General features: G+C 43.8%; 2 protein-coding genes across 3 annotated transcripts; one reads left to right on the top strand and one right to left on the bottom strand.

Moving 5' to 3' along the window:
- Positions 1–3,441: 3,441 nt before the first annotated feature.
- On the bottom strand, positions 3,442–14,536 carry LOC117749237 (regulator of G-protein signaling 9-like). Of its 2 annotated transcripts, XM_034559509.1 has the most exons (17): positions 13,890–14,536; positions 12,156–12,252; positions 10,895–10,945; positions 10,701–10,807; positions 9,726–9,777; positions 9,585–9,643; positions 9,430–9,506; positions 9,265–9,346; positions 7,582–7,644; positions 6,683–6,712; positions 6,528–6,589; positions 5,937–6,050; positions 5,727–5,842; positions 5,519–5,606; positions 5,132–5,270; positions 4,917–4,999; positions 3,442–4,591 (listed from the first exon to the last, which is right to left on the bottom strand). In XM_034559509.1, exons 1-17 carry the CDS (start codon positions 13,956–13,958, stop codon positions 4,360–4,362), a joined length of 1,521 nt encoding a protein of 506 aa, XP_034415400.1. In that variant the 5' UTR covers positions 13,959–14,536; the 3' UTR covers positions 3,442–4,359. The 2 variants fall into 2 exon arrangements, 1 of the variants encoding a protein (XP_034415400.1); XR_004611683.1 differs by lacking the exon at positions 3,442–4,591 and having other exon boundaries at positions 5,132–5,305.
- LOC117749238 (guanine nucleotide-binding protein subunit alpha-13-like) lies at positions 14,509–23,199 on the top strand. The gene is made up of 5 exons (XM_034559510.1): positions 14,509–15,226; positions 16,112–16,338; positions 19,382–19,432; positions 20,176–20,376; positions 20,907–23,199. Exons 1-5 carry the CDS (start codon positions 14,944–14,946, stop codon positions 21,276–21,278), a joined length of 1,134 nt encoding a protein of 377 aa, XP_034415401.1. The 5' UTR covers positions 14,509–14,943; the 3' UTR covers positions 21,279–23,199.
- Positions 23,200–23,205: the final 6 nt, after the last annotated feature.

Here is a 23,205-nt window from a genome sequence, read left to right as displayed (position 1 = left end):
AGGGGGAGGGGCAAATAAAACCCAAACCATCCTCAGAAAGAACATGTTTTTTTTGTTTTTTTGTAATTTGTGTGAACTAGCCCTTTAAGTTAACACGTAAAGGCAGCATCTCATTAAGAAGGTGCACATTTATTTTCTTAAGACAGTCATTTATTGAGGCACTTGACACAAGCCATGGAATGTAAAAATCAAATACAACAAATCCAAAAGTATTTTTTTTCACATTCTTGCATCTGTAAACGTGGTAAAGAGAATACAATCTGACAGTTAATTCACATTGTACTGTAACCCCCCCACCCCCCCACAATGGAGAGAAGTGCGTAGGACAACCGTTGTGTACGACAGCTACAAAACAGCACTGGAGCTAAATACAAAAAAAACGACTCCCCGTCACAACTCTTCATCCGTGGAGTCCGTCGGGATGAAAGCAACATGCAGACGAGCTGTTCCTGCTCTCATTTTACCTGAACTGCATCTATTCCGTCATGTGTTCCCACTAACGTGTGTAAGAGGTAAGTAACTCGCGGATGAGGCATCTAAGTCTATTCAGCTGCACAAGAACACTTATTCTAAGAAATATAGAAATACATATATATATATACGTGCAAAGTCCAAACACGTCTGTCTGTATAAACATGAATGTATATTCATAATTTCATTTGGCAATCACAAAAATAATTAAATGTATACATTTCCTTCTATTTATATTGTTCTTGTTATGTTGAGGCCCCGAATGTCTGCGTGGATAAGGCTGCTGTCGTGAATAGGTACAGAACGAGGGTCCGAGCGTTAGAGAGCTTCGGCTCGGGTATCCAAAAGCTCTTTTGCTCGTGTTCGTACACCCTGTGAAACTAAAAAACATCCAGCCCGAAGCAGCTGGCTCAGCTGGTGCTCACATCAGTAAGGGCTAGCGTCAATAAGGCTGTAGTCAGAGGAATGCTGGGCCGAAAAAGACATGTGTTTCGAGTATCAAACTAGCAAGACTGCCTGTTGGCTTTTTAAAAAGGTGCAGGTTTGTTCCAAATGTGCAAAGAATATGGTTGAATACAGCTGCAATGCCACAGGACGCCAACATCATGCCGTCTGCATTTAGATTGCATCCCAATCACTCCCACAGGGGTTCTACCAGAATTACACTCCTGGACTGTGTGTGAAGAAGCATAAAAAAAACTGAACGCAATGTAAAGAAAATATCATTACGACAAAACCTTCGTAGCCTTCTTTGGTGGCTGTCGTCAAACATTTCTCAGAGGGGAAAGGGTCTCACACCGGTGGCAATTAGGTCTTAAACAACTGTGTATTCAGCCATAATTTTGGAGAAAAAATGTGATTTGTTTTTGAAAAAATACTGAATGTGGAGAGTAGAGAAGATGATTGTGTGTGTCATTAAGTGAATGTGTGTTGTTAGATGCTCTAAACACACCGTGGGGGGGGGGGGGGGGGGGGGGGGGGGGGGGTCCTTTAAGGAGCTAAACCTGGACACAGTAAAGTGATGCTCAGTCGACAGATTGACCGTCTTGTGTTTGTCGTTCTGGCCTTGGTGGTGAAATAATTGTAAGCCGCGGTACACAGGGACGTTACCCCTTTATTCTATCTCTGTCCAAAACATTTTTTTATTTAAATACCTGTGTAACATGCAGCCAATTAGCCCCGTCCCATTCTGAGGAGTGAGGACTCTCCAGGGACAGATGATCTCTTTGACTCCCACTCCTCCACGAGAGGCAGGCCTGCTCTCCTCGTCCTCGTCCTCGGACTCTATGGGATAGATTCGGCACTTCTGGAGGAAATTCCACTTTAATCTGAAAAAAAAAAAACTGATAAAATACAGTGCGGGGCAGCAAGTATTAGCTCCACGACATTGGATTTGAAATTTGAAAATGAGTTATGACCTTAAAGTGCGAACTTTCACTGTAGCTGGATGAGTTGAGGTGAGACACGACATGCTTTAAAAACATTGTGTTTCATGCACAGGTCAATCTAGATTTGTTCTAAAATACACATGTAGGTTTTTATTTTAATACTTTGTCTATTTGTGTCTCGTAAATTCACCAAACGTTACCAGGAGATAATGCCTCATTGGTACATTTACACATTTCAGAATATGTAGAAAACACTCAAATAATTGTCTTTAGAATTAATCAACCGGGGAAGTTTTATTGGTATTTATTTGTTATTCATGTAGCCTAGTTCACTTGTAGTGTCTTCTTCCACAATTCATCCTCAAGGAGCACTTACATACACCTAATATTCCATTTTTATTTTCTATTTATATTCAGACCGATTTTCACTGAGGATTTTATTCATGTATCATTCACAGCCTGATTAATATCACATTTTATTTCTAAAAACACAAATTTGGTGTTGACAGTATTTTCTGATTTATGGAATGAAAAAAAATCCTCTAATGTGTCAAACAAAATGAAACTAGAACATGAACCTGGCGGCCGTCAGATTTCTGCTTCGTAAATTCATGTGACAGCATCTGAAGTGTGCGGACTGACTACCATACTATTTAAAATTTAGTTTACCAAAGAAGATTTAGTATGCAGTACGCCAGAAACAGCAGGATGTCCTACTTCATCCCGTTCTGCAGTTTGCAAGCCAGCATGCTTTTCTGGCTATTATTACCCACAATCCTTTAGGGTGCGAATATATTCGCAGGAGGGCCAAAGTGTTCGATGTCACGAGGAAGTAGTGTGTCACAATTTAACTCGTACTGCATGCAACAGTGCATACGCTGTAATGGCAGCTCCAGTATGTACTAAAAATAAAGATAAAAAGTGTGCGCTTTGTGTCTCACTCACTTGCCAATCCGTCTGAGTGGAGCCTGACTGGGTTGATCCGGGATGATGGGCTGAATGCGGACGCTCGTCCCGGCAGCCGAGTGGCATTTGGGCGACAAGCTGGCGAACACGGAGGCCGAGGTGCAGCCGCGCCTCAGCAGACGACGCAGGGACAGAGCCACGCGAGACCCGGACACATGGCCACCGACCGGCGCTCGAGCCGCCGCCGGGTCCCCGTCGCCTTCTCCCCCGCCGGCCTCCACTCGACGCTCGGAGGCCGAGGTGCTCTCCAAGGCCACGCTGATGGGGGACGGACAAGCCGGGGTGTGCACCAGGAAGGGAAGAGGGGGCGAGGCGTTGGCGGTGGGGAAGTCGGTGAGGCCGGAGTAGACGGCGAGGTGGGGGACGGGGGTGGTGAAGCGGCACAGCTGTGAGGTCAAAAGGTCAAACGGAAACAAAATACACGAAAAAAAAAAAAACCTTCAGGTCATTTAAAATGTTGCACTTAACTTTGACGCCATGACGCACATGATGAACACTTCCATACCAAAAGGACCAAAAAGGAGTCCTAATAAGCAATGCCAGACATATACATATTTGGCTACATGACGATGAAAAAAAAGTGAATGAATGACAACTCAAGACAAACAGAAAAACATGAGATGGTTTGTGTGTGTTTTATTAACTTGTGACTGATGACAAAGAAAACATACAATACAGAACAGTGTATATGAGTGAAGATGGACAGTCCAACACATTCATTATGAGAAACAACATGAATACCTTTATGGACATACATGTAACAGATGGTAACAGATATGGCCGGTCGGCATTTAGGATGCGTTTAAAAGGCTCAGTTCACCCAAATCACAAAACTGTACCTCTCATTGTGGTTTTATGAGACATTTTAAATGAATACATTCATTTTTGGTGTGAAATGTTCAGTATTGCACATTCCTCATTCCTAACAACTCCACTTTCCATTTAGCTTTTTTTAAATAAAATGACGTTCTGCCGCACTAACTAACACATCAGCATGACGGCTGTTTTCAGTGTTGTGTTTGAATAAATGTAGATATATTTGTGGGGCCTTTTGAGGCTGAAACATCCACAAACTAATATTTATTTATTTTTTAAAACTGATTGTCACACTGTTTTAGTCTGGTTTCATCTCTTTTTAGCTCTGTTTTTGATCTCTACCTGAGGAAAATACATGTCTCTTTAGCTGCTAAATGCTGCACTATGTTCAACAAATGGTTGATAACTCTGTACATCTGCTATTTGGTGCTGAGCAGGTAGTACACAGAGGACTTTCTATCCCAAAATACTACGCTACAAGAGTGAACCAAAACAGCAAAGTTGCGGGTAGTAAAAACAAAACTACGACCTGAAATATGCTTTAAAGCTCCCTTAAGTGTAGGAGAACTGAAGTGATGTTCATCAGGACGGGCGACCCCGATCACATAAATATATAATTACACCCATTGTTGTTATAAAGTATTTATGACAGCGGCTTTATACTTAAAAGTAAGATGCCATTAAGAAACTGCAGCGTATTTCTTTTTAAAGGATTCCACTAAATACGTCTATAAAAATCCCTGAACATCACGCGTTTATGTTTATTTCTTAGCGGGGGGGCGAGGAAGGGGGGGGGCGCCTCCTTGCCCTGCTTGCTGAGTTTGCTCATGACCTGTGTGATGTCAACATTGGCGGCCATCTTGGCCCGCTGCTCCTGCTCCATCTGCCGGAGGATGATGGGGCTGAGACTGGGCCGTCTCTTCTTTGCGTTCTGCTGCAACTGGGCGTCACTGGGAGGGGAGAGAAGAGAGAGAAGCAGGAGAGAGATGAAAAGGAGGTAGAGCAGCAAGTGGAAGAGGAGGGCGAGACAGGGTGAAAATTACATTTTGGTGAGTGATGGATGTGGTAGTTTCAGGAAGCTACAGGGACACTAATAACAGCCAGAGAGATGACAGACATTAACTTAGGTTTTTCCGACCAATGTCATGTCAAGTCATCCTTTTGCAGCGAATAATTTTCCCTTTAACAATTAAAACAAAAGAAGATTAAATCTCAATATCTAAAAAAAAAAGTTAATTAAATGCATAAAAGTGGTAGTTAAAAGCTGCCGCATGCCTGTAACGGTGCTCTTCAGGACAGATGGCCTTCTTCACCGTATCCTTAAACACTGGAGATTTCTGGTACCGCCCGTACGAGTCCTGAAAAGGGTAGACACACACACACACACACACACACACACACACACAAAGCCGGCTTGGATCAGTGTTTGTTTTTGGTGATGGCGCCTGTGGGGATTATAACGCCCCACCGTGATCTTGGTGTTCGCTGACCTTCTTCATGAGCATGTAGATGTGCGTCTGGGCCGGGTCCAGCACGTATCTGTGCGGGTGTTTCAGGCCCTTCACCGTGACCTCCATCGTCTTTCCGTCGATGTTGATCCAGCGCGGTGCGCCGCGTGCCAGGAATGTCCTGGGGCCGGGAGAGTGGACGAAACAGTTAAAACCCTAAAAACACGCGCATCAAGATAGTTTACTTGATTATGATCAGAGGATAACATTGTACTTTTTAACTGCACTACAAATATCTGACAGCTATAGTTACGAGTTCATCATCAATGAAAATTGAAAGAAAACTCCCCAAATGCCCTCTTGCTTCGTCCGAACAACGGATATAAAGATATTCCGTTCACGATGATATGAATAAACAGAAGACATTACTTGTAGATATGCTCTGCTTTCTCTCTCATCGTCGCTGCTTCGCCCCACTTCAGATCTTCGCAGCCCTCCCAGAATGCCAAGTTCTCACCTAAGAATAGAAAATCATTAAAAAAAAAAAAGAAAATATTCTTGGCCCCTAACTAATGGCTGAAATATCAACATTGTGTGAGCAGCAGGTAAAATCTAAGTGAGATCTCGACCGTCGTACCGCTGAATTCTTTCTTCAGGAAGAGTCTGAAATCGTCTCGTCCTCGAGGGTCCGAGAGCAGCTCCGCGAAGCTGAAAGTCCACCTCTCCACGCGCATTTTAGTCGGTATTTCCACACTTTTAAAAACAACACACAAATAAAAAACAAATATTTTCATTTCTAAAGTTATTCTCCGACCGTCGGCTAATTCATCGCCCTCAGCTGACTCACCTGGGCATGTTCAAGCTCCAGTACGTGGCGTCGTCCGTGAGCCACGGGTTGCTGGGCAGACAATTGGAGAGGAACGGGTCGTGGCTTTTATAGGTGGAGCAGTACTTCACCAATCTGCGAGAACAGAGAAAACAGAGAGAACGAGTTAACGGTGTGTAATGTTTGAAGGAGCAGCACAAGAGACCTGCAAGGTCACGTTACAACAATACACTAAATGTTAGCCAAAGTGGTATTTTATTGCACGAGAGGCTGGCTTTGACCACACAGTGGTAAATAAAAATGTGAAAAATATGATGAAATATATTTAAAATACGTAGAGAAATGACACAGATCGATTACACGTGATCGCCTATCACTCTGTAATTCACGCTAACCATTTATTATTATTATTATTATTATTATTATTATTATTATTAAACAGCAGCCTCGGTCACTCAACCTGCAGTTGCTGTGTCTGTATATCGTCTGTGCATGACTTTCAGCGGCTCCGTCGGTGGAGATGCTATTTTGAGACGATGTGATGGCACCAAATCTAAAGTGACTGGTTTGTCACAGATACAAGCAGACTGGGAATATGATGGACTGGCTTACGCGCTAATGGACACGGATGACTTCACTCGGGGCCTCATGATGGCCTGCTGGGTGAAGATCATCTACAGGGAGGCGGAGAGAGAGATGACAGCGGTCACCATAAAAAAATGATGCGACAGTCGGAGAAAAGAGGGCACGATAAATTTCTCACTCACGATTCTCTCGAAGAAGTCGAGTGTTTTGGCCTGGGGAAGAAAAACATATTAAAGGTTACGTTGTGAGATTAAACGTCGTATCACAAAAAGAAAATCAACATCTAAATCAGCAAAGATGTTTTCCTGTGTGTATTTGCGTGTTTGTGTACATGCTTTTTTGCATGTTTTTTGAGTTCCATTGTGAGCTCTAAACCTTAAGAGTGTGAGTTTTTTTGGGAATTGAAGCTAGGGTTGGTAATCTTTAAATACACATTTTTAAATGATTACCGCAATCAATAAATCAAATGTTCTGACAAAAAACTAAGATAATCTGAGATATTGTCCTTTTACTCCCTGTATTCTTCTTCCTTGTCAAAACTTGGCGTCCACATTACCCACAATGCAACAGAGGTCTGGTAAACTCACAAACTCCACATCTCCAGCATATGTTTCATATTCAGTGAAAGTCGAAGTCGAGGTTGCATTAAGGGTTAATAAGCATGTAGTTGTGTCGAGTACAAACATGAGGGTTTGTGTGTGTGTGTGGTTTTTTTGTTGGGTGTGTGTGTGTGTGTGTGTGTGTGGTGTGTGTGTGTGTGTGTGTGTGAGGGTTCATAACCAGTTTAAGCATGACTGAAAACAAAAAGAGAGCCTTGGGAAATGCCTGCAGAAGATAAGAGAAGGAGAAGAGAAGAGAAGAGAAGACAAAAGAAGTTAAATTTACTAATCGATACCTCAAATGATTGAAACAGTAGACAAGGAAAGGAAAGGAAAGGACAGGAAAGGAAGGAAAGGAAAGGGAAGGACAGGAAAGTAGAGGACAAGCATTCTTTACTTGATCCATGCATTAAAGCCTCTTAAAGAATATAAGCTCATGAGGAGTTATGTTCCCACAGGTCACACAGAGACTCACCTGTTACCTCGTCTGCGTTTGGATCTGTGAGTCGATCCAGTCCATAGTCCATGGCGCTCACTGTCCCTGGCTACACACACAACAACAACAACAACAACAACAACAACAACAAAATGATTTCACAATGTGCGTTTACCAAAGGACTAATTAACTAAAGCAGATGGCGGTTTTATGATGCTAATCCCAGGCGGCTTCTCCCGACCTCCTGAGACAACAAGTGAAATCACGGTTCCACAGTTCAGCTTAATTAAAGGAATTTGTTTGTTTTCAGCAGACGTGACTTGACTTTGCACCGCATGTACCAGCGGGATGAATCCGTCCCTGGATTATGATGTTATCTGAGAAAGAAAAGTGGCTTTGACTTTTAGGAATGTGAATAATGCATCTCAAGAAGAAGAACAAAATGGTGCCAGAGGAAGATCGACTCATTGTCTTAACTGAGGAATAAATTCCTCTTAAAAGCGAAAAGTTAAATTCACAAGCTGTGAAAAGCATTCTTGTCCAGCCTCAATACACTCGGAGGGGTTTGCTGCTACGCTTTAATGGGTCTGGTGATCTTAAAGGTATAGCACACTTTAGAGGCACGTTGTTGCATAACTGATACGTCTCTGACTTTACGACTCTTCTTCTGTTACGCAATAGGTTTTCAGTAATCGTCAATCAGCTGCTTGAACTTTGTTAGTTCGGGAAAAGTTTCAAGTTAAAAGGTTTTGCTTGAAGAGCCCATTAAAAGGGTTCAGTGCAGAGCCAACAACAACCTCTTCATGGAAGCTCCTTTATACGTTGGCTACCTCGGCTGATAGAGGGTTAAGGTTTCCATTGTGTCAATGAGCTTAAGATATTTTTAAAAAGTACAGATGTATTTAGGAATATGCGACATATTGACACAATTTGACCTGAAATGTCTGCCCCTCAAGATTGAGTTACAGAGCAGGAGCTGCATTAAAGCGAGATACAACACGTAGGCGTTTATTTCACTACTTTGTCTATTTGCGTCTGAAGATTTTCTTCTAAATTCACCAAAAGTTACTTTTAGATAATGTCTAATTTGCATGAAACATTTCATAAAACGTGTAATGCAAAAGATAATTATTGTCTTAATGTAAGTAACCGACTGTGTAAGGTTCATGGTCATATCGATGATTTATATTTGGCTGTAGCGTCTGCAAAATCAGTAATTTCACAATTTGTATCTTAGAATGATGACGTTTTTATCTGAAATCTCTATTCAGTGACGCTTACAGACACCAAACTCTGCAGTTTAATTCCTGTCTATATTCTGAAGGTTTTACAGAGCGGTTTGATCATTTATTATTGACGCAGCCTCATGAAACTTAAGATTCTCAATGCCCATGAGCCCTATAGGTGCCAACCGCCACACCACATTCTCCTACACAGTGTGAAATATTAATCAATGGTACCCTTTTACTCTGACTGGACATGCAGTGGTAATGAGGCATCATGGGTAGAGATAATGGGATACCCTGGGAGGTATAGAGCTGGAGTGCAATTTATTTACAGACGTCTCAGTCTGTCTGCTCGCAATCCACCGAGATACATGAAGCTGTATCCTGTTTGTGCACGTCTGATAACTATCTGCGCGCGTGCGTGCGTGTGTGTGTGTGTGTCTGTGTGTGTGTGTGTGTGTTTGTCTGTGTGTGTGTGTGTGGGTGTGTGTGTGTGTTCTCACCGGGGGTCTGTGAACCACCCAGTAGGCTCTCTCCTGGCACTCGAACACCACGCGGTCCGGTTTCTTCCTCTCCTTCGCGGCCCTGGAGAACGCACACAAACACGGAGCGTCGTAAAGACGTCTTCTCGAGCTCAAAACTCTCTCTCCGTTCTGCACGCGCCTTACCTGTACTGCTCTTTGGCTTGCATCACGACGAAATCCCATTTGTGATTCATCCACTTGTGAAGACGGTTGTAGTGCTCCTGTGGACGTGAAACAACGACCTCGGTAAACGCCAGCAGACTAAATGAATCCCTCTCACCTGGGGCTCTCGGTCTCACCTGCTCGTGCAGCTCCAGGATTCCTCTCTTGCGTATGTTTCTTTTCGCCAGGTAGATTGCTGTGGTGATAAGCGGGGTGGGGAGCGTGAGTGTTGGTATCAGGACGTGAGAGGAAATGTGTGCCACTCGGGTCGCACTCACCATAATCTGTATCCTCAACGGGCCACTGCTGCGTGGGCCAGAAGTACGGCGTCTGAAGGGACGGAAGTCATCAGTGTGATTGTGATGTATTGGTTACAGGCCAGAAGCCAAGTAGGATTCATTAATCATTGCGAACCAAAAGCAAAAGGAATATGAGTAATAGCATTATAACCAGCCGTCTTTTGCTTTTGCATTTTTTTCCCTTTCTATCTCCTAACAATAAACTGTTTAATGCCAGAGCAGTCACGCAGAAAATGTGTTTTTGTGATTTATCAAGAAAAACTGTCTTTGCAGGTTTTATGGGCCCAATGATTCCTCTATAATATCTCCTTTGAAGACATGAAAGGCACCAATGAAAAAACGTTTGTTATCTCAAAACCAAACCACGATCTCTAAGCGTCATAATTGTCAAGTCACTATAATTACAGAGCGTTGAATAATGATTAATGTGCGTTTACATCAGCATTCAGCTTTGATGGACTCGGATGAAAATGCACATTGCATCGAAACGTCAGTCCTTGCACTGTAATAATAAATCTCATAATCCATGTATTAATATTCAATCGTGGTAAAATAATAATCATAATATATAAAACGCACTTCTTGTGTGGTTTTTGTATGATGTTTCCTTCAAAACCAAACATTTAATTTAAAATCTCATTACATTTCATAGTTTCTCAACATAATGTGTCTTAATGTGCATTTTCTTCCCCATCGAAAACATTTTTTTTTTTTTTAAATACATATTTGGAAGCGTGCATCGTCCTCTTCTCCACTGCCTTTAGTGGGGCATTACGTGCACGTCACCGCCGCTAACTGACGTTTAACTGCCGCGCGTCCTCTTGCGAATGCAGAAACATTCATTCGTAGCGCTATTAGTGGTTAAAAACTCCACGAGGCACCCTTTTAAAATCTCTTTTAAAAAAATGGCTGCAGGAAGAGAACTGCCTCGGCTCTGAGGTGTAGTGCGTTTACCTGGAAGCGATAGAGCGATGCATCTGGTTTGATCACTAAGCGCCTGTGGTCTTGGAGAGGGTAGATGTACCCCAACGCCACCAGCATGGAGACAAAATTCCTCGCCTCTGGAGACGACCGGAAAAAAGCAGGAATTCAACAATCGGCTGAAAAAACCGTGTGCTTAATGTGTGATCTTCTGGCTCGTCTCTCACCTTGTGTGTCTACTTGGAATCTGTCCGCTAACCACGCAATTATGTCTTCACCTGAGGACGACAGATGAAAATCATAAGCCAGGGCTCGCTAAATATTCACCGCCGGCTAGAAAAGCAGCTCTGACGTCGAACATCTAGAAATAAGTGTTTGTGTGTGTCGATACGTAGGTGGGCATCTAAATGCCAAAACCCCTGAAACACCACCACCGACTGTGTTGTTAGCCTGAGAGCCTCAAGGGCCAATGTGGAGGAGGAGGCACAGCGAGAAACGAGGAGGAGAGGAAAGAGGAGGAAAAGAAAGGAGTGAGGAAATGACAGAAAAAGAGAGAAGACGTGAGGAGGGGAAAGGAAAGGACAAGAGGAGAGGAGAGACGGGAAATGGAAGGACTTGAGAGAAAAGATGACGGGAGAGGAGAGGAGAGGAATGAGGGTGATCGAGAAGACGAAGAGGGATGGGATGGAAAGAAGAGGAGGAATGGAAAGAGGAAAGGGGGGAAGTAGATGCGGGCATGAGAGGAGAGTGGAGAGAACGAAAGGAAAGGAGGGGGAAAGGAGAGGTGAGACAGAAAAGGAAAGGAAGTGAGGAGAGAGGAGAGGAGAAGCAGTTTGAATGTTGGTTTCATTCATTCAGTTTTTTTTAAGCTGCCTGGATTCAAAGCTCGCGAATGACGTACAAGTCCAGGTTTCCTCTCTCCTCTTCCTCTTCTTCTTCTTCCTCCTCCTCCTCCTCCTCTTCCTCTTCCTCCTCTCTGCCTCTGTTGTTCTCTTGTTTCTGTCTCTGTTACTTGCTCTTTTCCTCTCGCCCGCTCAATCATCATCATCCTCCTCCTTCACCTCCTACTTTTTCCCTCTCCCCGACTCGGAGACCGCGGGGGTTGTCATGGAGATTAAATCCGTAGCTCTCGAGTTTGAGCCCGTAGCTCCGGTTTCCTCCAGCGAGACTCCCCCAGCTGCTGAATAACAACATCAAGTGTGTCCATACTGCCTATATGTGTGTGTGTGTGTGTTTTTGTGTCTGTGTGTGTTTGTGTGTCTGTGCGTGTCTGTGCGTGTCTGTGTGTGTTTGTGTGTCTGTGCGTGTCTGTGCGTGTCTGTGTGTCTGTGCGTGTCTGTGTGTCTGTGTGTGTTTGTGTGTCTGTGCGTGTCTGTGCGTGTCTGTGTGTCTGTGCGTGTCTGTGTGTCTGTGTGTGTTTGTGTGTCTGTGCGTGTCTGTGTGTCTGTGCGTGTCTGTGTGTCTGTGCGTGTCTGTGTGCGCTCTTACCAGTAATAGCGTGTGGTATTGTTGTTATAACCAGTCTCTGAGGCTGTGACTTAACTCCCGTTTTGGGGTCCTGCATCTCCAGCAGCAGCTTCTCTGCCTGCAAAGGAATATCAAGACGAGGCGAGAGAGGAGGTTACCACGACAACTGTTTGGGAGTTGAAGGGGGCAGAGGTCACCATGCCAACAGGTTCCTTTGACAACAGGTTGTGCTGACAGCCTTTATGAAGGGGACAATCATCGGCAGCTCGTGTAATTAGTGGATAAAAAAAAAATAGGTGAGATGGATTTGGAGATTAAATCTGCTCCACCGTCAAAGACAGGATGGATAATTATCAACGTCTTTCTCATCCCCATTAACCTCTTTTCTGTTTGATGAAAGATTTTTGAAAAATGGCCTCTCATATAGATTTAAAAAGGCTCAGTAGCAACACTTGTTATTATTTATATTGGGCCAATGCCGTGTGACTGAGTGACTCTCTCAATGCTCCTATTCACAAAATCTCCATGACTGTGAAGCTTAACGCTGCATCTAAACAAGGGGAGTGGTGAGATGAGAGGTTTGTTTCATGTCCTGATCTCATGGCTTTTGTTTGGCTTTGCGTGGGAGGATCCGCGCGGTGAGTCACTGCCCTCTAAACAGTTTTTTTTTTAGTTCATCATATCATCTGATGCCACGGCTCAGGTGGGAACTGGAAAGCAAGAAACCGTTCATTAGCTACATGAATTCAGTTTTATGTGAAAGTGTGTGTGAGAGGGACAGAGAGAGAGAGAGAGTGTGTGTGTATGCAGCTCCCGGGCCCAGTTTGAAGTGGCTTTGTGCTTTGAAGTCATCCTGGAGAGGCAATAAGCCCGAGGCTGAGCCGGACCAAAGTGGGCTTTTATGGACCGAAAATGAGTTTAGCATTCCCATGGAGAGCAGGACATTGTGAGTGCTGCATCCGGGTACAATAGACATATGTTTGTCTTAACTATTTCCTGCACACTTTTGTGTTTTTTTTTCTCCTCATGTCAACAGTTGCTTTGCTGTGATAAATACCCAGCCCCTGAAGTGGATAAAATGTTAAATGTGAGAGGATGAATCGAGCCTCGCTCTGGCCACAGGACCGGGGCTGCTGTTGTGCAATACGCAGTGCCTGGATTAACTTCTCTCCCGTGGCCGGTTACTGTAGACTGAAGCACTGATACTGATCCAGGCTTATTGCTTATTAAACTGAATGACCTTATCACTGTGAAAAGGTTGCAACAAAAACACTGTGTAACATTTAGCGTGACAGAGTGCCCACGGAAACCAAGAGGACGTTTGTTTGTTGTTTTGATCTCTTGTAATTCTGTTGCATGTACTTCTAAATGTTTGGTTTAATGCTTTTCCCCCCCACTAATTATGATCAATCGGGTAACTAAACTTCATATTTGCTAAATAATTCAAACATGGTATTTTTGTTATCTGTTTTGTTGCATTCTGTTGCCTTACAAGAATAAAGATATACACTAAAAACATAAAGAAAGCAGGATTCCTCTGAGGACCTTTAGGCATTAGTACAGTTTTTTTCTTGGCCAACAGTTTTTAAGAGCAAAAGCCAACACAGCCCGGGTTGGAGATACAGCAGACCACTACAGCCCCGAGCTTTGGGTTGGAGAATGCATTTAAGTGGCCGATCTATAGGTGCGTCTGCAGGTATAGTCTAGCCTGAGCAGGGCTGTGATCATCATCTCTGATGTAAAAAGATAGCCTACCTTCTTGAGACAAGCCATGCGCGGTCGATACCTCTGTCCATGATCGCGGAGAGTGTTTCTGATGGTCATGTCTAATGATCACTCCCTCACAGACACACACAGAATGCCACTGTCTCCTGTGAATCCTGTGTCGTGTGGGGATGCTGAAAGGAAAGTGCAACGATACGACACCGATGCCGCCTTCACGTGTTCCCCATAAGCCATGTTGGAGGGTGGGAAATTGTACTAGTTTTGTTACGTTCTCATTTTTTCCACCATTCAAGTGAACGTCATAGTTGAATTTGGGTATTTATTTTAAAAAGACAACTAGACGGGTGCGAAATAACAATCGATGTTATAAAATTATAATAAAAGTCCAAAAGTGTCACACTTTTTTTTCAACGAATTGTGACGTCTGTCTGTAAATTCTTATAATCCCCGAAAAGACTCTAAGGACTCTAATAAGGTCTACTCATAGAAAATTGAGGGGTATCTCGGCTAAATTTTCAATTTTATTGACCCTTTTGAAGTGCGTTCAAGTATATGTATTCATATTTCCAACTGCATTTAAAGGCAGCATACCTAAAGAAAAACGGAAATCAACCAATCAGAGCGCGTCCCTTTCTAGCAGTTATGCAGTTACCAAACTGGACCAGCAGGTGGCGACAGGTTACCATCACTACAGACACCGGCCAGGTCTTGCGTTTTACAAAGTTTATAAAATAAATAGATTATTTGTGTCAGCTGAGCGTTTACATTTTGTTCCACGTGTCCATAACACTTCAGGTTTTAATTACAACCCGTGCGATGGCCTCGTTTAGACTGACGATCGCGTGCATACTTCATTTGACATATTTCTACTAGGACCTCCAAATATTTTTATTTGTGTGCGTTAAAAAACATGCGTGCGATTTAAAACTTAAAACTAAAAACGCCATGTTTGTTTGAGTTAAAAGTGATGGTAAACAGTCAGCGAGCACTACTAGCTACTTCCTGAGTTTAGGGAAGGGGCTTGGTCGCGTGCCTGCGCCCCGCGAACGCGCATCAAATTAGCATCGATGAAGTTTGTGCGAACATGGCGGATTTCCTGCCGACCAGGTCCATGTTAAAAGTGTGTCTGCCCGTCTGCCTGCTGAACAGCGGGGAGGTGGAACAGCTCCGAAAGTCCAAGGAGATCGACCGATGCCTCTCCCGGGAGAAAACGTACGTGAAGCGGCTGGTGAAGATCCTGTTGCTCGGCGCGGGCGAGAGCGGCAAGTCGACTTTCCTCAAACAAATGCGGATCATCCACGGCCAGGACTTCGACCAGCAGGACCGAGAGGACTTCCGAGCCACGATCTACAGCAACGTGATCAAAGGTAAAAGAAAAGGACGGTTAAAATGAACGAGGACTAGTTTTTACACACATCTGTTTCCGCGAGAGGACGTAAACGGTTCTACATCTGCTGTCGGCCTACTGAAATATACACTTTTTTTTTTTTTTTTTTTTTTTTTTTCCTTCTTTTTTTTTTTTTTATAAAAGGAGTTCGTGCCCGTTAAATAATCAACGGTTTTTATATAATAAAAAAAATAATTAAACATGGCCACGCGCACGCCATCGGTTTCAAATGGCCATCGGCGAGTTTTTGTTGCTCAACAACTAACACAGGGACGTAGCTAATGGAGGGTAAACCCACCACTGTGTGTGTGTGTGTGCTGTAAGGTGTTCCTGTTTTTCCACTCTTTGTATGTACAGGGAGTACTCAACATAACTTGGATGACCTACAATGCTGTTGAATTTAGTGTCAACGAAACCACCCCAAAAAAATGCAGTTAAATTAATAGCCCTCACAAAAAAAATATAATATTTGTATTACAAGCCTTACAAATGTATTTATTTCCACCGTTTGCATGATCGTGTGTTACTGTGACTGTGTCCACACCCTCAATAATTAATAATACCGTTTTTTAAATTGTTGTAAACCGTTATGTATATTTGTGATATAGGTTTATGTTTATCGTGAGGGTCGTAATACCTTCTTTTTTTTTTTTTTATGTGTTTTTTTTTTTACATCCACTCATTAGACCAAACCGGTTTGTAGGGACACCTGTTATTTGTGGTCGCCCTGCAGTTCACCTGCTCTTCTAGTCTCCCTTCCACTTTAGGTTTCACTCGCACGCGGCCTGCTGTCGTCTGTGTTTTATCGGGTACCTCTTCCAGAGGGGCCTCTCTGTTAATCGAGGTGTCTTCACTTCCTCTCCAGGTGTCCGCGTGTTGGTGGACGCCCGGGAGAAGCTGCACATCCCGTGGGGCGACCCGGACAACCAGAGCCACGGGGACAACCTGATGGCGATCGACACCCGGTCGGCTAAGATGGCCAGCGGGCGGCTTGAGACGTCCAGCTTCCTGCGGTACCTGTCCGCCATCAGAGCTCTGTGGGACGACTCGGGCATACAGAATGCGTACGATCGTCGCAGGGAGTTTCAGCTGGTACGTAGACGTGCACGCTCGCCTTGACGCTGGTGGCCCACATTTTGTTGGCACGCCTCTCGCTTTCAATCGAATCCAGGAAGAGCTTTCTGGGCTTTTTTAGAAAAGTCCCACAGAAAGAGAGAAAGGCAGGGGAAATGACATAGGAAACAGAAAGTAAAACGGGTTTTCTTTCTAAATTCATCCTCCCTCTCCTCCCTGTGATTCTCTTCGTCTCTGCCTGTGTCTCTCTCTCTCTCTTTCTCTCTCTGCGTTGGGCTATCAGTCATGTGATTGACTCAGCTTCCTGTTTACACCTCTCCCCGCTCCTTATGTCTTGGCCGTCAGCGCTTGTGTGTTTTTAACACGCTTGACATTTTACCCTAGAAAAACAGCTGTGGTCGCCAGTACGTTCATCGTCGCCTCACCGGGACCTTCCTGTGCCCTCATTTCGTCTGGTGTCACTTTCACAACCTGCTGCGATTTAAACAAACAAACAAAAAAAACATAAACATCTAGGTTTGTTTAATTTTCTGTTCGGTCATGTGACTTTCTACATTGTCCAGGAGAGAGTAATGAGACACAAGCAGAACATTTACATTTCCCTGTGAGTTGCATAAGTGGTGTGGTTCTCAATGGTGTTTTGTCGCACACGCACACACACATGCGCGCACACACACTCGGCTTGTTGGTGTGAGCTGGTTGTGCAGACAGAAAGGGGAATAAGAGTGGTCAGAGCTGGAATGTTGATCTGTAGTTAACCGGCTTTATGCTTACAAACAGAGCTCCAACTCTCCCACTCGGCGTTACTGGTGCACAATAAGTTCCACAGGTACAAGGACACATTCACGCATATGTCCTGTGTGCATGCAAGGCTGCGAACTAACCACGGTTTTCTTATATTTTGGTGTGTTTAAAAATGGCTCTTCACCTTCAAATTTTCTTGTTTTGTCAACAATACAAAACTCAAACGTTGGCAATCGTCGTTTGTTTCAGAAAGATTGTACGCAATGTTTGGTCAGTTTAAATGTCCTGTATGTGACATTTTATATATCTAATGATCATGAATGATTGAATACGTATTCTTTAACTCTATTGTTGCGTTTGCGTATTTTTTTTAATCCGTATCCCTTATTTATATTGAATAACACAACGGGACACGTACAGATTACTGTCATACGTCAACAAAAACAAGTAATCTGTCGAACTATTTTTGTTATCGTATTGTCATTTTGAATGATTAACCACAAAATGATAATCAATGCTGGAAAATTATTACTAGCTGCAGCCTTTTGTGGCATATACGTTCTTGATTGTGAATTTAATTAACACCTCAGGGCTCTGCAATATCTCAATATTATATTGCTTTAATTATATATATCGTAATACGATACAAGTCTTTTCCTGGTTTTTAGTGCTGCGTTACAGGAAAGTGATGTCATTTTCTTAAACTCATCATTTGTTTTTAATCAAATCTCATTGTCTAAATATTTTTGTTAAAGCTCTAATAGTCGCAGTATTGATATCAATGTATTTGGTCACAAATATCGTTGACATATGCTTTTCCTCTCCCAGACAATAACACAAGCGGTAAAACCCAGGAGCTGAAGAGTTGTTCGGTTGGGAGCCATTTTTAAATTTCCCTGCTCTTGTTTGCGAAGGACTAATTTGTTTTTCTGCCGTGTCCTACCCGCCACGCCATTTAAGCATTTGCATCACAAATCAGACACGCCCTCAGGCTCTCTCGTTAATTATCATTAAAAACATGTGTGACAGACTGAAATCGCACGTCTCGCAGTGCATCGTACGAGGTTCACAGAGCTGGTCTCAAATCACCCATAAACACTTTTTCTTGTTTCACTTTTTGTCCTCCTCCTTTTATTCATCGGCGTAGCACCACATCCTCATGAGAGGAATCGGGCTCATTACCAAGTGTCCAGAGTCTACAGTTCAAATGACACACTGACATTTGTCATGTGATCTTATGTTTCTCTTTCTTTTTCTTCTTTTTTTTTTTACAGCGCACTCGTTATATGAACGTTGTCGTCATGCTTTTTATAACGAACAGATGGAGCTCAGAGTCGTGGCTCGCCTCTTCTTTTCTCTCCGGCGGCTTTTTGACCGTTTCAAAACAGATTCGAGGTCTGCTGCTCCGACGTTGTCAGAATATGTGGCCAGAATGTTTAAAAAAAATTTAAAAAAAAAAAAAAAAGCTTCACAGAAAGGTAGCTCTCCTTTTTTTGTTTTGGCTGTAACGAGGCTCTACTCCTCCCTTGGGTAATCTTAGCCTCGCTCACACACGCGCACTCACACACGCGCACACAGGACTTTCAGGTCAGGTTGGTTTTTCAAAAGATCAAACGTGGAGAACAGAAGCTTACAGTGGGGGCAAATTAAAATTCAGAAATACTGCTCCAACGATCACCACTGCTGATGACATTTTAAACTTTATGTCAGTGTTTTGTTTACTGTGTCACTAATGCAAAACAAACAAACAACAGGAGGTGTGGTGTGTTGGAGTGGAGACACTTTGTGGTCAGAGGGAGATCTGTTGTGCAGTTTTTGGTTTATGTTGAGTACAGCACACACACACACACACACACGCATACATAAAGGAATGCATCTCAGTCGTGACAGCCTCATGTCCGGGCTTGCACTAATTGCGCATGAAGAGCGTCGGTATGGTCTAGGAAAAAAACACCCCATCTCACACACACACTCTCTCTCTCACACACACACACACACACACACACACACTTATGTGGTGCTAGCCACACTTCTGTGTAAATCAAAGACGTACTTCTAAACAGGTGTGCTCTGCAATACCAAATGATTGCATCCGGCTTCTGCTACTAAGAACACACACCACTTTGAAAGAGAAAACAAAGTGTGTGTGTGTGTGGTAAAGAGATATTCTTTCCTACCTCTACAACAACAAATGCATTCTGTTGAATTCAATGCTCGCCGATAGTAACCATGCTTTGCATTCAGACGTCGCTGATCACGTCTGAATCCGAATAAATTGTGTACGACTAACAGAAATTCCTCCTCTGTCCTGTCGCAGGGGGAGTCCGTGAAGTATTTCTTGGATAATCTGGATAAGCTCGGCGAGCCGGTAAGTCGTTTCTGCCTGCACCGATTTGTTATAATCGGACGTGTACATGTTATAGTTGCTGTTGCAACGCGTCTAGACCGTTTTGAGGTTCGCTGGCGAAGATTCTCCCATCAGCTGGACCGCGTTGCCGCGAGAAAAGTCTGAGCCAAAATATTTCCTTTGCAATGTCGGCGATTTTAACACCTCGTTTAAAAAAAAAAAACCCGATTGTAGGCCAGATCATCACCGCTGGTTTTCTATCATACTTTCATATATTGGGCTGACCATGAAAAAGGGCATTGGAACCTTTTGCGGCCCGATAGCCGCCGCCTACTTTTCATCCCTTACCATCGCATTTATATTCAGTATTTAACAACGATCATACCTTCTCTTGATGAAGACGTATTTTATATCCTTATTAAAACGTCGTTATTCATACACCAGCCCACGAGTGGAGTCTACTTTCCAAACCTTTGCTGGACCTCGAGAAAAAGTCTAAAATCATGTTTGATAATTAAATATTGCCCCATATTGGATTACAACATGTTGCCTATATTAATGAGTTTGTTGACTCAATACTCATCCTTGTAGTATAAATAAAGTTTGCACAAAAGATTACACGAGGACCTGAGGGAAAACCAACTTCCCTCGACTTCCAACTGTCGTATATTTAGTTGGCGTGTCGTTTTTTTCTTTGTCGTCTACAAGCTCAATTTGTCTTCGGCCCGTTCGATATTCCTTCACTGAGTTTCTCCCGCTCCCAGGACTACGTCCCCACTCAGCAGGACATCCTGCTGGCTCGCAAACCCACCAAGGGCATCCACGAGTACGACTTTGAGATCAAGAACGTCCCCTTCAAGATGGTGGACGTGGGGGGCCAGCGGTCGGAGCGGAGGCGCTGGTTCGAGTGCTTCGACTCGGTCACCTCCATCCTCTTCCTCGTCTCCTCCTCCGAATACGACCAGGTGAGAACGCGCCGCTGCCCACGGCCCCCCCCCCCCCCCCCCCCCCCCCCTCCCACACACACAGCTGCGATAGCCCGATTATCAGTTTGCTCTACCAGATAATGTTTGGTGACTTTTTGATAAGTCCTCTCTCTTATTCTGTTGTGATTCGTTCTGTTTGCCTCAAATATAACGTCATTAGTTTGTTGCTCTGTGATACCATATAAAAGATAAAAAGTCTGATTCGTTATATGATGACACTGAATCTAAATGACCTCAATCTGTGATCAAATGTATCATTAATTTGGCTCCAGGAAGAACCTTTTGCACTTTGAGCGACCCCATGTTCACATGTATGTGGTTACACAGCCATAAATAGCATTGGTTTCTATTGCTTTGGATTACAGGGAGCATACACTCTAAAACAAAGCTGCGTACCAAAAGGTGTGAAATGAATACTCGTACTGTTACACCGATCAGGCAGGATGCACCAAGCAGAATTAAAAGGCTTCTGAACTAAGTGGCGCTATTTGCTCTATTGTCTTCGCCAGGTGCTGATGGAGGACCGGCAGACCAACCGGCTGCGCGAGTCGCTCGACATCTTCGAGACCATCGTCAACAACCGCGTCTTCGTCAACGTCTCCATCATCCTCTTCCTCAACAAGACGGACCTGCTGGAGGAGAAGGTGAAGAGCGTTCCGCTCAAGGACTACTTTCCCGAGTACGACGGGCAGGAGCACAACCTGCCGGACGTCCAGGCGTTCATGGTGGAGTGCTTCCGGGCCAAGAGGCGCGACGCCACCCAGAAGCCCCTGTACCACCACTTCACCACGGCCATCAACACGGAGAACATCAGGCTGGTGTTCCGGGACGTCAAGGACACCATCCTCCACGACAACCTCAAGCAGCTCATGCTCCAATGACCCCTGTCAACCTGTGAAAATAGAGGACCTGAATGGGGACAGACCACCCCCTCGCTCCCGACGAGGACTTAGGAGAGACCAGCCTCAGAAGAATCCGTTAGACGTCGGCATTCTTCTCCAGCCGTTTTTATATTAGTTTTTAACCCACCTCTTTGAAGAGTCGGTCTTCTTGTTAGTTAAGGGTTTGGTAGGGGAACGAGTCTGTGTGGCAGACTGTAGTCACAGTCTTGAGACTCTCTCCTCTGGCTGCGGAAACCTGCGAAACTTTTTACAAACCCGGGCACATGGTCTCTAAACCAGATGCACAACTTGCCAAGCAAACAGATCCAGGAGCGACGACGTCTCGACATGTAAGCAAAAAGAGTCGGGGCGGTCCAAACGCACCAGAGTCGTCGGCGCCGATGCTGATTTGTGTCCAAAGCACTGAATTCTTCCAGTCCAAAATCACTCCATTGTTTCCGTTGCACACTCCAGTGCTGCTTTGTGTGCGTGGTTTCCAAGCCCCTGTAGTGTGTCGAAGGGTTTGCCATCTTGCTGATGATCTGGAGACTGCACAATTGTTTTGTTTATTGCATCACCGTCCCGCCCGCTTCTCGTCCCGTCAGTCACCTATTTCTTGGCCTGGAGATCAGCACAAGGACCAGTTTGTTGATGGAGGGGGAAAAAAAGCGTTCAGTAAGTTCAATATTTTAAGTGGGAAAATGGCTCCAGCACTGGCACCTTGTCCGAGATTTTTTTTTTTAAAAATATGCAAGAAAAGGGCACAACCACAAGACTGAACCTCCGATGCCTTTCCATGTAATGTCCTATGTAGACCTAATCACTGTTTAAATCCTGCATTTGTGCCTGTTGCCTCTATAGAGTTAAAGCCAATATTAGATGCCTTCAACAGATAAAGAAGAAGCAAGTTCCCATGCAAGTTGTTGTTTTTTTTTGGGTTGTTTTGAGGAAAAAATGTCCTCTTTTTTTATTTTTTAAACGGCGCATTAGGCAGTCGTGCCAGCAAGTGAACATGCAGTCCGCTGTTTTCTCAGGGTTGACTCAAAACCAGCGTTAACGCTGACGTCGTCGTTGGCGATCTAACTGAATAATTTAATCTTCGTCTGTGCGGCAGAGCGGCGAGACTCAGCCAGGCCTCAGTACAGTTAGCTGGGTGCTGTTTGGTACTGTATCCTCCTGTCTTTGACCCCTGAACATTGACCCACAATCCCCCTCCCTCTCTCTCTTTGTTTCCATCTCTGATTAGATGCCTTGTAAAGGGACAGACCTCCCCTGTTTGCCGAAATGATGAATGTCTGTTAGTAGATGTAGAGAGATTTGCTCTAGATTGTCTGTCTGAATTTACTGTAACCAACATTGAGGTGTGACTCCAGCCGTCTCTGAAAAACCCTCGACGGTTTGGTTGTTTTATACGCCAACTTGACCTATTTTTTTTTTTTTTTTTAAAGCATAAGGAATTTCTTAGGGGGGGGACATTTAGACACAAAAAAAAAGCTACTGGACTTGAATACTTCTGTCAGCAACTGTATTCTGTAGGGGGCCAATCTTTTTTAGAGGACAATTTCCGAGCACTGTTTGAATCATCATGTTTCTATGCCAAATCACCCCGTGCTAAATTAAAGCTCCTGTGAGTGTCAATTTGCTTCTAGTTCTGGCTTTGTACATACTGTAATCTGTTGCCATGTAAATAATATTCAGGTTTATCTCTGTATATGTAAATGGTTGTAGAAATGGATTCCTTTTTTTTTTTTCCCCATTCTGAATGTTTCAAATCACTGCCTTTCCAATTAAGATTACCTTTTTTTTTGTTTTGATTAGGATGTATGTCTTCATTTTTTTTCATCACCTTCTTGAAATTAATTCCTGTGCCAAGTCTCATGCCACTCTAACCCTATCAATAAAATACACTTTTCTAATAAAAGTAGGC

Source organism: Cyclopterus lumpus, chromosome 19 (assembly GCF_009769545.1).
Source record: "Cyclopterus lumpus isolate fCycLum1 chromosome 19, fCycLum1.pri, whole genome shotgun sequence".
Classification (NCBI taxonomy): Eukaryota; Metazoa; Chordata; class Actinopteri; order Perciformes; family Cyclopteridae; genus Cyclopterus; species Cyclopterus lumpus.
The sequence above is the reverse complement of the archived record's forward strand: the minus strand, read 5'-3'. Positions and strand labels throughout refer to the sequence as shown.

Coding starts and splice junctions, on each gene's coding strand:
- LOC117749237 (XM_034559509.1), bottom strand. CDS start 13,958: ATGACCATCAGAAACACTCTCCGCGATCATGGACAGAGGTATCGACCG. Junction 12,253..13,889: donor GCATGGCTTGTCTCAAGAAG/GTAGGCTATCTT, acceptor ATTCCTTTGCAG/GCAGAGAAGCTGCTGCTGGA. Junction 4,592..4,916: donor CCTGAAGAGCACCGTTACAG/GCATGCGGCAGC, acceptor CTCCCCTCCCAG/TGACGCCCAGTTGCAGCAGA.
- LOC117749238 (XM_034559510.1), top strand. CDS start 14,944: ATGGCGGATTTCCTGCCGACCAGGTCCATGTTAAAAGTGTGTCTGCCC. Junction 15,227..16,111: donor CTACAGCAACGTGATCAAAG/GTAAAAGAAAAG, acceptor CTTCCTCTCCAG/GTGTCCGCGTGTTGGTGGAC. Junction 16,339..19,381: donor GTCGCAGGGAGTTTCAGCTG/GTACGTAGACGT, acceptor GTCCTGTCGCAG/GGGGAGTCCGTGAAGTATTT.